Genomic DNA, 18,211 nt, shown 5'->3' on the forward strand with positions numbered 1-18,211 from the left:
CATAAGTTCCCAGGAGAGAAGGGAAACAAAGCTAGGATTAGATGAAAGGACACTGGTTAATGTATTAGTTCAAATGAGATGCAAGACACCAAGAGGCCGATGTTGAATGAAGGGAAATAATAAGACTAATTGATCAGTTACTAAAAGGTTAAGATACAGGGAAAGTGAGCTGTTTGTAGAAATACTTCTTGCTCCCATCTGAAAATTCTTGATAGAGTTCATGTATGAATTGAATGTGGTTTTTATTTGCATTTGTTTCCTAGTGGTGAAACTCCACCCCGGACCACCACCTCTCCCCTTGAAGAAGGGACAAATGAGTTCCAAAATGTGCAGGGAAGAGCTAAAATTTCGAAAGGCTGGTTAAAATGGGATAAGAAACAGGATTTAAAGATATTTTGAGTATGCCCTTATCGAAGAGAGTCTTGGCATCCGTTTTTAGTTCGACTTGCAGTGAGTTAGAATGTACCAAGGTACCCCTATAAACGTTAATTAAAATGTACATATATTAAAATTTAGTGATTGTGAAGAGCGTGATAAATATGTTTATTCATTCTCATTTCATTACCAGATCAACCGTGGTTCTGCTATTTTTACATTTAGCTTGGTTATACTTCTGTTTGGGGCTAACGGAGAAGTTACTTGCATTTGGTAACGCTTTTTCTGGTGGATTCATCACCTTATGAATTACCCCCATGCGCAGCATTATACGGAAACTTTTCCCCTCAGCTCTCCAACGTCGACGAGGACGTCACATTGGTGCGACTCCGCGTAACATCATCGGAGCCATAAGACGAGCTAGTCGGCGTGCTGACGCCAGTTCCACCCATTTTTTACTCGCCTCCATGGCGAACCAACAACATTTTCACAAGTATACACCGTATACAAACACATACAAAAACAGGAGATTTCTTTCCCTAGACATTTCCTATTGTCAAACATCACATGATTCCAACAATAAATCATATAAAAAACACACTGATTACTTTTTGGGTATAAGCAGAGAGGCAACGAGGAGGCGGGTGGGTCAGTAAGGAATCCACAGGCAGATACTGTATCCACCAGAAAAAGCGCTACCAAAGGCAAGTAACTTGTTCTTCTGATGGATACATCTGCCTGTGGATTCCTCACCTAACTGCATCCCAAAGTAGTCCCACTCCCGGCGGAGGGTGCCTGTCTGTCTATATCAAAACATCCTGCAGCACAGAACGTGCAAAATGGCCATCCCTCCTCACCTCCAAATTCAAACAATAGTGCTTTGCAAAGGTGTGGAGGCCCGAGTTGCTGCCTTGCAGATGTCTACCACAGGGACACCTCTAGCTAAAGCCGAAGACGACGACTTAGCTCTGTTAGAACGAGCTTGAATACGTTCAGGAGGCTCCTTCTTGGCCAAAGTGTAGCAGATCTTGATACAGAGGATGATCCACCTGGACAGTATTCTTTTGTGGACAGCCTTGCCCTTCATCTTGCCCACATATCCAATGAAGGGATGGACTTCCAACCTAAAGTCCATGGTCCTGTCCACGTAGAAGAAGACTGCCCTTTTAGGGTCCAGGCAATGAAGTCTCTCCTCCTTAGAAGGGTGAGGGGGAGGGTAGAAAGTGGGTAAAGTGATGGATTGCCCCAGGTGGAAAGGTGCAACCACCTTAGGCAGCAAAGCAGCTCTGGTCCTAAGAACCATCTTATCCGCATGGAATGATATGAATGAGGTTTGGAGAGAAGAGCTTGCAACCCACTCACCCGCCTAGCGAAATTGATTGCAACCAAAAATATCATAAATGCCAGAAACCTTTAGGGACAACTATGCAATGGTTCAAATGGTGAACCCATCAAGAAAGTGAGAACCAAATTCAAATACCACTGAGGCATGCTAAAAGGAGTGGAAGGAAACCTATTTGTGAGACCCTTATTAAATCTCATAACTATGGGAGATTTAAACAACAAGGGTTGATCTGGTAAGCAGAGAATAGCCAACAAGGCAGACAAGTAGTCCTTAACAGTAGCTAATGAACAACCCTGTTAGAGAAAGAGAGAAACTCAGACCATGAGACAAATGGGCCTGCAAAGGATCAGTCAAACTCTCTCCACAACATTTAACAAACTTGGCCTACCTACCAGAATTTACAGCTCTGGTGGAGTGCCTTCTGGCCGATAACATAACATCCACCACATCCGGTGGGAGAGAGAAAGAGCTCAGGTTGCCCCGTTCAAACTCCAGGCATGAAGGTGCAGACTCTTAAGGTAGGGGTGTCGACCCTGCGCCTGCGATTGGGAGAGGAGGTCTGCCCTGGGAGGGAGACGGAGCGAAGGCTGCAATGAGAGGTAAAGAAGGTCTGTGTACCACACCCTTCGCGGCCAATCCGGGGCGATCAATTGAATTTGGGCCCGGTCTTGGCGAATATTCCTCAGAACTCGAGGAATCAATGGTATAAGGGGAAAGATGTAAAGAAGCCGTGAGCCCCAATCTAACTTAACACGCCCCCCAACGCTCCCTGCATCGGATACTGGAGACTGCAGAATGCCGGGCAGTGTGTGTTCTCGTGAGTGCCAAACAGGTCCAACTGAGGAAACCTCCACATCCCGAAAATGTGAAGGACCACCTCTGGATGGAGACGCCACTCGTGATCGGCCCAATACTGCTGACAGACTGTCCACACGCACATTCAGTTCTCTGGCCAGATGATTCGCAATCGCGCAAATCTGATGGTCCTGATCCCAGGACCTGAGTCGCAGAGACTCTCTGCAAAGAAGATACAACCCTACTCCTCCCTGTTTGTTGGTGTACTACATTGCGGTAGTGTTGTCCGTTAGAACCTGAACTGACTGACCGCAAAGGGAGGAAAGAAAGGCCTTGAGAGCCAAACATATCACCCGCAACTCCAGAAGATTGATGTGAAACAATCTTTCCACTGGAGACCAAAGGCGTTTGACCTCCAGATCCCCCAGATGGGCTCCCCCCCGTAGAGTGGAGGCATCCGTTATCACTGTGGCCACCGGAGAAGGAGGTTGAAATGGTTTCCCTTGAGACAGGCTGCCTGGAACACTCCACCATTACAGCTCTGCTGTAGTATCTCTGGAGATCCTGACCACCTCTTTGTGATCTCCGTTATGTTGAAATCACTCCCTGCGGAGGCACCAATGGAGGGCCCTCATATGCCAGCGTGCATGGTTGACCAACAATATGTCGGAAGTGAACTGACCGAGCAGGCGCAAGACCTTCAGGATTGGAACAACTGCTCCATACGGAAAAAGTGTAATCATAGCATGGATGTCTTGAATCCTCTGTAGAGGCGGGAAGGCACGACTCACAATAGTTTCCAGTACTGCCCCTATGAACAGGTTGCTCGGAGAGGGCACAAGGTGAGATTTGGGTACATTTATCGAAAACCCCAAATCAAACAACAGTTGTGATGTCACTTGCAAATGATGCAACACCATCTCTGGCGATTTCGCTTTGAGCAGCTAGTTGTTCAGATAGGGTAAAACAGGAACCCCAGACCTTCTGAGATGTGCTGCCACCACAGCCATCCCATTTGTGAAGACCTGAGGTGCGGAATTAAGGCCGAACAGAAGAACCGCAAACTGGCAGTGTTGAGACCCCACCGTAATACGAAGATACTTCCAAGGGTGGGTATGTGAAAATACACGTCCTGTAAATCGATCGACACCATCCAGTCTTCCTTCTGAAGCTCAAGAAAAACCTAAGCCAGAGCCAACATCTTGAATTTCTCCTGTTTGAGGTAAAAATTAAAAACCCTGAGGTCTAGGATCGGCCTCAAACGATCGTCCTTTTTGGGGATCAGCAAGTACCGGGAGTAGCATCCTTGACTCCTTTCCTGCTCCGGAACCTCCTCAATCGCACCTTTTTGCAGTAATGACAGAACCTTCTGCTGTAGAAGCAGAAGGTACTCCGCTGTGCATGAACGCTTGCTGGGAGGGAAATAGAGGAGGGAACTTCTGGAAGGGTAGGGCGTACGATCTTCAACACCCAGAGATCTGTAGTAACAGACCTAAAATGTTGTAGAAAATGGGACACCCGTCCTCCCACGGGACAAGCATGCTCTAGGTTGGAGGAGCTAGAGCTGCTTCCCTGCTGTACCAGTTAGAGGGACAGATGAGGAGGAAGAGGAGGAGGAGGAGGAGACTTGCTGGTGTGCTGCACCCCACAGACAACCTCTGCCTTTTCCACTGTAAGATCTGTACAGGGGATTTACCTGCTGTTGCTGCTTCTGTGGCTGCTGCCTGGCACGAAAGGATAGGTTCCTTCCATTGTCATGAAACTTGCGATATTCATAGCCCCTGGACAGAGACTGGACACCCAAAGATGTTGCTGTGGCTCTACTGACTTCGAAGTGCTGCAGCGCCGAGTCCGCTCTTGACCCAAACAGGCGAAAACCATTGAACGGCAGATCTATCAAGGTGGCTTGAACATCAGTCGAGGACCCTGGACCCTATAATGAAGCGTGCCGCCTGGTAGCTACAGATGATCCCATCGCCCTGGCAACCGAATCAGCAGTGTCCAGACCAGACTGTATGACCTGATGGGCCGCAGCCTGGGCATTCATTAACAACTCCGAAAAATGCCCTCGAACTTCCTCCGGCAGTTTTGGATGCACCTCTATGGCAGAATCCATAAGGGTGTGGATGTATAGTCTCAAAAGTCACGCAGCATTTGAGAGCTATACTGCCTGACGAGAATACTTTATTTTGCAGATTGCTCCATACGTTTTGGTTCCCTATCTGCAGGTGTAGATGGGAATGACCATGCAGACTGTTTCGAGGAGCACGAAGCCTGGACGACCAAACCATCTGGTGATGGATGAGTGGACAGGAAAACAGGATCCCCTGGAGCTCCCTTGTACCCTCTTGCCACAGACCTGGACACCACTGGAGCAGTCATAGGCTTCTACCATACATCGTTAAAAGGGAGTAAAGGCTTCGAGATAGAGGAAGGAGAATGGAGCATCTCAGTCAAGATGTTAGACTAATTCTGCTGTGGGAAGATGCAGTTCCAGCAGATCCACTGCCTTCATGATCATGCATGATAAAAGGTCCCCTCCTCGTTGGGAGACCTTTCGGGAAGAGAACTCCCATTCAGGAGAGGTATCCAAGCCACTAGATTCCTTTAGACCTTCAAAATCCTGATCAGGATCAACAATCTCCCCATCCTCCTCTATGGAACTCGGAGAAGTTGGGCAACTTGTGGAGAACAAAAGGATTCGATAAATGGGACCTCATTCGGATTTCACAGATCAAAGATGTCTGGGTGAGAGGCGATGTGATAACGTTCGCCTCCTTGCAACAACAACATTACCTAGCAGACTCGGACTGTTTTAGATATGCACAGATTCACCACGCCCTTCGATCACATATCCCGACAGGCTCCTCCACCCCGGACTCCTCTCCACTTGAGGATCGACTGCCGGACGGTCACCTGCCCGAAAAACCTATATCTTTAACATACAAGAAACTGCTTAATTATATGGCTGACCCTCTCCAGGAAAAATGGGTGGGGATGGCATCGAACTTGAAGAGGAGTGGCAAGAGGCAGTGTCCTCCCCGAGGGTGGTGGCGATCTCGGCTAGACTCCGATTAGTGCAACTCAAAATCCTCCACAGAGTATATATCACGGGACCCTGCTTGGTGCGCATGGGTAGAGCTGAGAGTGGAGACTGTAGACGGACTGGACCACGCCTAGCGCCAGGATCCCTGGCCCCCGCGAACGCCGCGACGCTCGCCTCTGCTACAACTCCAGCACCCTCCACGCAATCAACACCGGACGATCACGCACCTGCTGCCTGGCCGCCCGAAGCGCACCCAAGGACCCTTCTCCTGCCGGAACTGCAGCTTCACCAGCATCCGGCCCGCCAACTCACCTACCAAAAAACCCATCCACCTCAGATGCATCCTTCTCAACACCCGCTCTGCACGCAAACACGTTGTGGAACTCTGGGACCTACTGGACTCCAACACCCCAGACGTCGCCTTTCTGATGGAAACCTGGCCGAACCCCTCCTCGGCACCCAACATCGCCATTGCCATCCCAGAAGGCTATAAGATCACCCGCAGGGACCGCACCAATGGAGAAGGAGGATGAATCCCCATCGTACACAGGAACACTCTCAAAGTCTCAACCAACACAGACGACACCCTCAGCACCGCCAAACACCTGCACTTCCAGATCCACACCGATCCCAACACCACCCTCAGAGGAACCCACATCTACAGACCCCCCGGACCACGAGCACAGTTCAGCGACTTCATCACCGACCTCGTCAGCACACACGCCCTCGCCTCCACGGACTACATCCTCCTCAGGGACCTGAAGTTCCACCTCGAGAGCAACAACGACACCAACTCCTCCACCCTGATCAACAACCTCGCAAACCTCGGACAACTCGTCACTACTCCCACCCAGTCCGCCGGCCACACACTTGACCCCATCTTCTCCGCAAGCTCCCACGTCTCCTTCAACCACACCACCGAGCTCCACTGGACCGATCACCGCTGCATCCACTTCACCTTCCGGAAACCCACCACGCACCACTGCGCACCCAACAGATGCCGTGCCGCTGCTGGAGCAAAGTCACCGAAGACCAGCTTTCCACCACCCTCGCCCGAAGCCCACCCGCAGATCCGAACAACCCCAACACCGCCGCAGGCAACCTCAGACAGTGGATCAACGACCGCGTCAACACCCCCGCTCCGCTCAAGAAGCCCTCCATCACCCACACTAGCAAGAAAGCCAGCGAGTTCACCGAAGACCTCCAGGTCTCCAAGCGAACCTGCCGAAAACTCGAAAAAAACTGGATCCGTGAACGAACATCAGAAAGCAACACAGCCAACAAGAACGACACCCGCAGACACCACCACCTCACCAGATCTGCCAAAAGGACCTCCTTCAAAGACCGCCTAGACAACAACGCACACAACAGCAAAGAGCTCTTCAACATCGTGAAGGAACTCTCCAACCCCAGCTCCCAACACCAACGACATCCCACCTTCACAAGACCTGTGTGACTCGCTGGCCACCTTCTTCCATCGCAAGATCGCAGACATCCACGACAGCTTCAACGCCGTCACCACCCCGGCAACCACTGAGACCCCGCTCCCACGACCACCACCCGCACCAACCGCCTGATCGCCTGGACCAACATCAACGATGACGACACCATCAAGATCATGAACACCGTCCACTCCGGATCCCCGGAAGACCCCTGCCCACACCACATCTTCAACAAAGCCAGCAGCACCATCGCACCCCATCTCCGGAAAACCATCAACATCTCCTTCAAGACGGCGACCTTCCCGGAGAGCTGGAAGCACGCAGAGATCAACGCCTTACTCAAGAAACCCAAGGCTGACCCCAAGGACCTCAAGAAATTCCGACCCATCTCCCTGCTCCCGTTCCTGGCGAAGATCATCGAAAAGGCCGTCAAACAACTAACCAGCTTCCTCGAGGAGAACAGCATCCTGGACCCGTCCCAGTCCGGGTTCCGCAGCAACCAAGGCACCGAAACTGCCCTCATCGCCGCCACCGATGACATCAGGACCCTGCTATCCAACGGAGAAACAGCGGCCCTCATCCTCCTGGATCTGTCAGCCGCCTTCGACACGGTCTGCCAACGCACACTACGAACACGCCTCTACGACGCCGGAATCCAAGGGAAGGTCCTGGACTGGACCTCCTCCTTCCTCTCCGGCAGAACACAGAGCGTCCGCCTCCCCCCCTTCCTCTCCGAAGCAACCGAGATCATCTGCGGCGTACCCCAAGGCTCATCCCTCAGCCCAACGTTGTTCAACGTCTACATGGCACCGCTCGCCCACATCGCACAACGGCACGACCTCAACAATCTCCTACGCCGACGACACCCAGCTGATCCTCTCCCTCACCAAGGACCCCCACACCGCCAACACCAACCTCCACGAAGGAATGAAGGCCGTCGCCGACTGGATGAGGAACAGCCGACTGAAGCTGAACTCTGACAAGACAGAGGTCCTCATCCTCGGATCCACCCCCTCGGCCTGGGACGACTCCTGGTGGCCGACTGCACTAGGAACATCCCCAACACCCACCGACCATGCACGCAACCTAGGAGTCATCCATTTTGTTAGTCTTGTGATTCTTCCATCTTTACTGTTGCCTGCTTTTCTATTCTGCTTGAGTCATCAACCTTAGTTAACTCCTTCTGAACTGAGCCAGAGCAATGTATGAGTTCAGAAAGGCCTGTAGATGCTAGAATGCACCTGTTTGAGAACCCAACTGTCTATCATATCCTACTGATGTAAGCAGTTCTGTTTCCCTCCCACTTTACTGACTAAGTAATATTCATCTGCCCATGTTTGTCAGTATCTATTCCTGTGTAGGGCTGTACCTTCTATTTGTAACTACATGCTTACACTGCAACAAATTGTGTATAAAAGGCCCATGGTTTCTGTATTCCATGTACTACCTCCTACAGTGCTCGAGGGTCTTGTATTGATGTAGTTCCACTCATGAGTGATTAATAAACTTGTTATTTTGAATTCCAGCTTCAGTGCCAATCTCTTCTTTGTTAGTCTAAGGACCCGTGGACATACTTAACACCCTGCACCGGTGTGCCCCTGAAAAGGCACATTTCCACAACACTGGGGTAATGCTTACAAAAAGGAATATTGCCCAACTGTGGGGAGCCCCGCAGCCACCTAGAGTAGAGGCATGGGAAGCAGACCTAGAATAGTATATGTGGCATGAGGCTGCCCTAGAAAATGGTCACGGGTATGGAGCCCCTGAAACGCCTACCGAGGTAATATTTGCAACCTACCGCATAGTATTGATCTGGACGAGCCCCCGACCACATAAAAAGTCTTCCCAATGTACTATTATGCAATGTCATTTGACAATATTTCTGCTACCCAGAAGGTGTGATTTGTTTCCTCTGTACTGCATATTTTATATCGATGAATGTTTAATAAAAAGAAATTTAAAAAAAACAATTTCCCCTTCCTCAGCCACTCCATGCTCCTCTTGATAGTCTTCCTCTTCTATCAATCTCGGCGCCTCTCTCCGAGACGGCATCCTCGGAACAGGCGTCAGCCGAGGTCCAGTGGGTGCCGGTTCCGAAACAGATGATGCCGGGAAGATCCATCCAGTGGCACTCACCCCTCCCAAGAATGTATCCGCGTCCAAAATCTCGGGGTCTGGAGATGTCAACTTCCTGGAGCCGTTGGCATAAAAGGCATAAGAGGTGCATGAGGGAAATGGGGAGGCAAGCCTTCCAAGGAATATGCCAGAGGACCCATGAGACCAACAGGCGCACCAGTAGGGTTAGCCGCTCTGGCGAATGATCCGAACATTGCATTAAAAAAATTGAACGGATCCGTACCTGGAATCAGGAAGACAGGATACACCGGATCCGGCACACCAGGCTCAGAAGCCGCTCGAGGAGGCAGCACATTTAGTTCCGGCTGCGGCGCCGGAGACCCTGGGACCATAGGCGGAGTGGTCAGCTTCAGCAACTGTGGAGGCATCGCTTCTCTTGAAGTCAGTAAAGGCCCCGCTGTCGGATATGGGTTGGAGTCACCTCACGGAAGGAGATGGAGAGATGTCATCCTTACGATGACGCCTGAGAACCGGGAACATCAACATCAGCGTTGCATCCTTCAATGAACGCTTTTTCTTGTGTTTCTTAAACGACCTTGAGGGTATGCGGAGTCGGCGACTTGGAGCAGGACCTTGTTCTTCTTCGACCCTTTTTTTGTTTCTCGGCTTTGACCATGTACAATTTGGCCTCCCTCTCATTCAGCCCTTTGGGATTCATACGCTCGCAAGATGAACACTCCTAGACGTCGTGGTCCAACGAAAGACAACACAAACAGTCTTCATGGGGGTCAGTGATAGACATTTGAATCCCACATTACCTGCATGGCTTGAAACCAGATTTCCTCTGAGTAGCCATAGTTGCTGCTACAAAGACACTACGACTTGCAACAAAGAAACTCCCAGAAATGGAGAGCCCTAGGAAAAAACGTTATGCGTTGACGGCAAGGAAAAAAGGGAACGGACGCCAGCACGCCGACTAGGTCTTCTTAATGCTCCGATGATGTCATGCGGAGTCACGTGTGGAGCCGTACCATTGTGACATCCTCGTAGACGTGGGAGAGCGGAGGAGAAAGGTTTTCCACGGAATGCTGCTCATGGGGGTAATTCATAAGGTGAGGAATCCACAGGCAGATGTCTCAACCAGAAAATAATCTTACCACTTTTTTCACAGGAATTAATATTGACCCTCATTCTTATTATCTTTATTAGGTCAACCCCGTAAGAGCACTGGGATCTACCCGACCGCTGATTGCATTGAAAAGTCAACATATGGGCAGGTAACCATAATAACTGAATAACAATAAATATAAATAATATAAATATTTGTTGTGGTTTCAAGTAGTTCTACAATAAGGTAACAGGATTCTTTTGGGGAATTTAAACCGTCTTCTGTAAATTAACATTTCATCACATTGTACTTATGTTTTTGCACTTTGTTGCATGAAGCACTACACTGTCCTTCTCACTTCTTGTCACAGATGTCGCTGTAACTGGCACGGACAGTGATCTTGGTGCAAATTTCTTCGACTATGTCCATTTCATCGACGAGGGATCCGCCAATTATCTTTTAAGTTCAGTTTTAGAAATATCTCTAGTGAACGACTGGAAGGTTTCTGACCTGGATCTTTCAGGTTTTAATGATGACGATTCCTTTTTCTTAGGCACTTCCACATTGTCTAAGGCAGAACTTCCCTCAGTGTGTTTCTTTTCGTCATCCTTAAGTACCATTTGGTAGTAGGCTCTTCAGAAGTGTATGTTTCTGAGGGGTGATCTCTCGTCTGGGTCTCCTCGAACGATCTTGCTGTTCCCTCACCTACATTCCCTGAGGATGTATCTTCTCATATCTTCATTTTCTGGAGTCATAACAGTAATCTGCCCTCTTTGTCTTTGAGGGTTTTTGCAGAAAAGGTATGGCAGCACATGCCATCGTTGGCCTTACGCTTTGGATGAAGACAGAAAAGGCAATCCTGCCATGGATCCTCAGAATGAAGCCTAAGCTTACCACAGGAGCCACAAGGCCTAGAATTTTTTTTTTTTGAGGTCTCTGACATATTTCCCTGTCAGACATAACACCCAAACAATGTTATTCTAAGGTGTTATCACTTGGCAATTAAAGTTTAGGTCAAAAGTAGAACAATTTTGCTTCTGAGAGAAAAAAAAAATTTGCTGAGCTCAGGAAGAATTTCTTCAAACGATTTGGTAAGAAATATGATGTATAGTGGTTCTTAAGGTGAAGGGCACTTCCTAAGCTGCTTCCAGATTTGTTGGAGTTTGGTTCTTTTCTAATGATTTGGATTGAATTAACAAAGTCACTGCTTTGCGCTTGAGATTAGTAGTTTCACTGGCAGGGAGAGAGTTTCACACTCTGAGAGCAAGGTAAATTAACAGAGAGCAACTAAACAAAAAGACACTGACTAGTCCACACACACAACTTTTCATTACAGGGCGTTATTCTCACTCACTTGGAGAGTATCTCAGTACCAGGGATGGCTTCTCAGAAAGAGCAAAATTTAATTACTTGTACTGTGTTTTGCTCATTGTTAGGCAGTATAACGTACTGAATGAAAGTTTCGCTTCCTGGGAGAGTCTCATCTACATAGAGTAAATACAATTTTTGATTCTCAAACTTCCCATTTGGAATAGATCTTGCTCACATCGAACTGAAAGTAACCCACATCTCAGCCCTACTTCCAACCCACTCTTTTGTCAGTCTGCTTTTACCCCATATGTATGCTTGATCTCCATCCCAGACTTTAATAAGGTAAAAAAACAAATATTACGCCACCCTGCCCGGCCACACAGTCTTCTATCCCATCATTATCCACATCAGCCAGTCTCTCCACCTCTCCCTGCTAATCCTCAATTTCAACTTGATCCGCATGCTCTTAGCTTGCTTCCGTATGTCCCTTTTTTCAACCAAATATCTTAATTTCCCAGCTCTAAGCCCTCATTTTGCCAGAGGGTTTACAGCATACATGCATCTAGCTTCCTTACTCATGTTCAGTGGGATAAACTACATACCTGCTGGGTTTTTGGACATGGTTGTAGGACTTCACACACACAATGAGAGCATGAAGGCAAATATGGTCATGGGGGAGCCCTCAGGCCTTACCTCTATTAAAACATGCTTACTTCAAAACTCAAACCTTGGTTAGTCACAATTGCAGAGAACACTATTGGAACAAATGCAATTCACACATGTTACCTTGCTATCTTGTCACTGCAGGACATAGTGAGCAGCCTCTCTCCTTGCAATACTCCATCCCATGTCTGAATGGTATTACTCGAACGGACAGGAATGGTTCCCTCTCCAGACTCTATTTTTGTGCGCAGCTGTCCTCTTGCCTTGCGGTTTGGATGTCGGTCTCCCAGATCTGTGTGGGCAAAAATACCAGGCATTCACTAAAAAGCAACAAGATATTGACAAAAGCCTAAAGGAGTTGTTTGTTGTTCTAGAGGATTCATAACATTAAGCTTAAAAACTTTCTGAACTTGTTTTTTATGTAAGGAAGGTAAGCAGAAATAAACTAAAACCAAAGAGGACGTTTAAAAAAAAAATCTGCAGAAGAAAAGAATAGTAAGAGGGAGTTTGGCCTCCATTAGGCCGACAGGTTTGATGGATTGTTATAATGTAGGTCTAACATGAAGCAACTGCAAGACCAATTTAGATGAACCAGTTCCCAACATAAAGATAGCAATTCACCTTAAACACAGGAAGAGGTTTTCTCCCCATTAGATTGTATACTATTGGCCTTTTACCATATATAATTTTTCACTTTCTCCAAGAGTTCTGGAGACTGTGAATTAGTTATATTGAGCAGCAGAATTTGCTTCAAATCTGGTATGGGAAGTTCTTCCCAATAAGATTGCATACTCTCGCTTTTTCATATATAAATTTAGGACTGAGACAGCAGCCTTAAGATGGTTACTAAATTATTTTTTCTTTACTTTAATATATCATCACTGTTGCGGTCTACCAATAATGGATTCTCAGAACCTTAGAACAAAGTGAATAGTTAGAAATTATTAACCATCATTTGCATTATTAGGTACGAATAATGTAGTTTGGGATTAAGTGATGCCCATATCATAACCAAATAAGATTGATACAGCATACGAAATATGTTACTCTTTTACCCAGCTACAAATGCCCATACACATGATGTATAAAAAGATGAAACTTATGGTCAAACTAAATGTAATTTTTTTGTCTATATCAACAATTAAGAGAGAATACAATTTGTCTTTTATGTAGGACTAATACATTTTTGTATCATATACTATATTTTTATTGATCTGTCTTTTCAATGGAAATATATGGGATTATAACATGTTTTCTCAACTGAATTCTCATAAACTTATGAACAACTGAATTACAATCAAGTATAGGTTTTTCAAAAAATGAATTTGCATAGTAAAATATGATCTATAATCTAGATGCTTAATGGAATTCATATTTATAAATAATGGCACTCGAAATTTGAATTTATCATTAGCCATGACCCATGGAATAAATATTTTTTTTCCATTTGGCTAAGAACCTGAATATCCAATCTAAAAAACAAATATAGAAAAGAAAGTGTAATTCCAAAACAATTTGGTTTACTTATCAGAGCTCTTCATTAGTGTTGTTCATAGTACTATGAACAAGAGACCAAACTTTGGATCTTAACTTTAATGTTTCAATCTTAAAATAATGATTGATGTAAATGTTTATGTTGTTCACATCCCTGAGAAAATTCCTAACTGGAATGAAAGGCGCTGGCTGTCTTCATTATAGCATTTTGAACATAATGTTTTGGTTGGAACTTTGGAATAAAGACAGAACACGTGAATGGAAACAATACACACTTATACAACCACTCATTCTTCAATACACCTTGGCATATATATATATAAAACATTGTTAAACTTTAAAGAAACACACATTCACTGGATGATGCCATCAGTGATGTCATTTGAGATGACATCAGGGATGTCACTTACCATGTCATGAGTTATGTAATATGTTACGTCATCAGCAGTAAATTGCCGGGCGCGAGTTATAGTTAGCTCTACTAACTATAACGGCTGAATTTCTCTGGTTTTGTACGAGTGAAATGTCCAACTAACTATAAGGTCCCTGAAACCTATGGTTTTTTCAGTGAATTTCAAAGGTTTTTTAAATACTAATTTCTTCTTATAACATAGCAGTCGCCTTTGCAGAGTGGTGGAGAAAGGTGAGCGTGACCTACAAACACCTTTTAGCAATCCCACTGTGTGGGATTTAGCATAGGTAACATGAGGGATAGTTAGACCCCCAACGTCAACCTTGGGGGCCAACTACCCCTCCTATTGCCACCAGTAAGTCCAACACAGTCATCCCCCGGGGCCTGGCCTCATCGTTGGGGACTATGGGGGGAACCCCAATGCCCCCACGGTTCCGCCGGCTCCCTGCGTCCCGCAGGAGCCGGCATTGCTTTTGAACAAGGGGAGCTGCTGACATGCAGATCCCCTTGTTCAAAAGCAATCCTGCTTTGGTTTTTGGAAGCGAGAGCAGGTTTTCCTGCTCTCGCTTCCAAAAACCAAAGCAGACAGCAATGTCCCGGGGGTGGGCACCCACTAGTTTTGAAAATTTCACAAAGATTCGTCAAACGACGCCAAAGACATTAGATTAGACATAGCATCGGATATACTTGTGTAATTTATTCCAATATGAGTACATGACTCAGGATTGGGCTATATCTTACCGGTTGATTTTAGATATAGTATCTGATATATGTGTGCAACATTCGAGTACATGACTAAGGATTGAGTGAAATTCCACTGGTTAATGGAATGAAGGTTACAGTAACAAGTAACGAGTATAATATTTAACAAGATTGGCTATATAATCATGTACATATACGATCTCGGCCCAACTGTAGAACAATCAATTACGAAATCGCTTAGGTAATTTGTATGTATAGCAGAATGAATTAACCTTGAAACAATTTTGTACAGATTTGCAATACCGCTATTTCCTGAATATTGAATACGTGATTAATTATTGATTGACGGATATTCCAAACGAATTACAATGTAATAAGCACCTACTGTCATCCTAATTTTCAGTGGTTTCAGGCCGAACATTTGGCAATGTATTGTTTTGAATTAACTTTATTGAGATGCGGTCGATGTACAAAAATTTTAATATCTTGCAATGTCTTTAATTCTGCAATTTGAATTTTGAAATGAATGCAATTTCAGATGATCATACTAATCAATGATATAACGATTTAATTGCTAAAACGATTTCTTGATTTTAAAAGCATACAGATACTTATCACGTGTTGTACTTCTTTCATGTCTATGAACTAATCCCCTTATTTTGAAAGGAATTTGCTGGCACAAATCACTCGAAAAAGGATACACGCTGAAACGCGTCGTATTTGTGCACAATAAAGATATTGTGCAGTCTCCTGGTGTGCCGCTTCCTTACTTTCCTCATTTTGGGGCATGTCGTTTTGGAAATATTTGAAAAAAAAAAAAAAATATATATATATATATATATATATATCCATATCCTACAAATTTAACCACAGCATTGTATTAACAGAGCCTTCCCCTACTAGCTAAACATATTTATGCTTCTAATTATGAGTATGACTATGGCAGCAGATGAATGGGGGTGGCTGGGATCCATACAGTCCAATCCACTTTCTAACTCATGAAGCCCAACACAGCTCACAAGCAGCTCTACGTCCCGAAACAGCACAAGGGCTTTAAGAGTCTTCTGATGCAATTCAGTTGTCTAATTGGTGAGAGCAGTTATCATCCACTATAGAGCCCTGGCCTTTGCATCCACATGTTGAACCAACTACTACTGAAATGTATGGACAACTAAGTGTCCGGGGTCTATATCATTAGACTGTGATATTCTGTCCTTGCTTGCGATACTCAGGTCTTGTGGGAAGCTAACCTGATGTTCTAGCAATAGGCTAAGGTCAGGGCAGGTTTGTCCGCTGCCTCAGTGGGAGATTTCCTTAATAGGTTCAGTCCTATTGTCACTGCCAGATCATATTAAAGACTGTGACTTGACTCTCACAAAGTAAGGACTATTACATGGAAGCCTATGCCTAAGTAATGATGATTACACATAAGCAAATGAGCAATTTCCATGGATTACCAAGTCTAGATTTGTTAACAAAATAAGTCAAGTTGGGAATATTATTCAGTCCCCCCACATTACCCAGTGGATAAGTTAGAGAGAAGAAGAAATGTCATTATTCAGTTTCTTCAGCTACTCAATTTAATATCAGTAGCGGTAGAGATGTTTTTCCACTAAGATTGTTTTTTTTCTGCACCTTTTGTAATGTAACAGATCGCTAATGTGCATCAAAGGTAAGCTTTCATTTGAAATTCAAATTGAAACAGCTTTACAAATCTACAGGAAAGAAAAAAAAAATCATAATTTTGTACCTAGTAAAGTATTTTTCACCAAATTAAAAAAACAAAAACTTCGGTCTTAAAATATGGCCTAAAGAGGGCATAGCGTGTAACAAACAAATTAAAAGATGACACAAAAAGAAGCACAACTTAATTAAAAACAACAACAGGAGATTCATTTTACTGTGGTAATGCTGAATGTATTGGGGTTTGAAGTCCACCTGGCACATTTACCAAAAGGGACAAATATGGCTGCATCGTCTGTAGGGAACTTTAAGCAATACCATGGGGGTGGGGTGCGGGGTTTAGCTGTACCTACTGTGTGCAAACAGACATGGTTAAACTGCAAATATAGAAAAGTTTCTTAATAAAGAAACATGGGACCGAAATTCACAGGAAACCATTATAAGCAAATATGTAGTGCAAGGCTGTTTTAATATTGTTTTAGCCATAACAAAACACAGCTACAATATTTATGCTAAATTGATCAAAAAAAGTAAAAAAAAATACAAAAGATAATAAATACACATACTAATGCCTATTAGTACATAGTACTTCAATAAATAATTATCCTTTTGTTACCCCTGAGTCGTCTCCTTCACCAATAACTTGCAGACTATAAAAATGAGATGATTGGTGTAAAAATCAGCGCTATATCTGTTCAATAGCAAAATCGTAGTGCATCAAGATTGGGTCTAATGCCATATCTCTTACATAAGGGAAGAAGTAATTTTCGCATTAAATTCTGAGTTTTAGGGCAAAACGCATAAAATGCTGTATGCGATCTTTGCCTACACGGCTATAGTCACACTAAAAAAACAAGTTACTTACCTGTACACTGTGGTTCTCCAGTATTGATGTCTTTTATAGATTCACATGCCTGAATTTTCCCCTTCGTCATGGTGGGAGTCCCACGGTAACAGAAGAAATAGCAGTAATAAAACATCACCATAGACCTACATACAACAGAAAAACTCATTTAAGTAACTTTTCAGCCTCGTTTTAGAACATCCAAATTTCAACCAATTACAGCAGAAACCAGAGTTTCCTTCCCCTGCAGAGCCAACATACCTCAGATTTTAAGCACAAGTATATAGGTATACAAAGTTCGAAGGTAACTGGTGAGCCTGATCGGGGAGGAGGGAGAGTCGCATGTGAATCTATAAAAGACATCAATACTGGAGAACCACCTTGTACAGGTAAGTAACTTATTTTTTCTCCAGTACTGTATCTTTTAGAGATTCACATGCTTGAATCCGACTAATAAGCAGTATAAACACAATAAGATAAAAAGAAAGGTGGTTGGAAGGCGAACCATCCCACCATGACAAACTTGTAACATCAGAAACCAAGAAGAAGAGAATAATATGGATACAAATTTACAATCAGTATGTAAAGAACAAAGAAGGCTAAAAGCCGCCTACCTAAAGCAGAGACGTGGAAGTGTGGCTTGTCCAATAGAGATATCTACCTTCTTCCAACCTGAATGTGTGAGCATTCGCCCACGTTGCCACCCTGCATATGTCAGGAAGAGATGCTCCTGCATTTAGGGCAGAGGAAGCCTTTACTTTCCTAGTTGAGTGAGCTTGCATTTTCGTAGGAAGCTGGCGGCCAGCCTTTTCATGGCAGAAGGTAATCGCTGAGGTGACCCAAACAGCAATGCTGCCCAGTGAAAAGGCTTGTCCTTTCCTAGGTGCCAAGAGATCCGTAAATCCTCTCAGCTAC

At 45.0% G+C, this 18,211-nt stretch overlaps 1 protein-coding gene across 17 annotated transcripts in view; it reads right to left on the reverse strand.

The window, feature by feature from the left end:
* ADARB1 (adenosine deaminase RNA specific B1) overlaps positions 1-18,211 on the reverse strand; it is a 1,000,448-nt gene that overhangs the window by 73,347 nt on the left and 908,890 nt on the right. For all 17 annotated transcript variants that reach the window (XM_085648625.1, XM_085648621.1, XM_085648623.1 and 14 more), the window contains one exon: positions 12,285-12,453. In XM_085648625.1, coding sequence (XP_085504751.1) covers positions 12,285-12,453 — 169 coding nt within the window. The remainder of the gene's footprint in view (positions 1-12,284; positions 12,454-18,211) is intronic.

This window comes from Triturus cristatus, chromosome 3_2 (genome assembly GCF_964204655.1).
Source record: "Triturus cristatus chromosome 3_2, aTriCri1.1, whole genome shotgun sequence".
Classification (NCBI taxonomy): domain Eukaryota; kingdom Metazoa; phylum Chordata; class Amphibia; order Caudata; family Salamandridae; genus Triturus; species Triturus cristatus.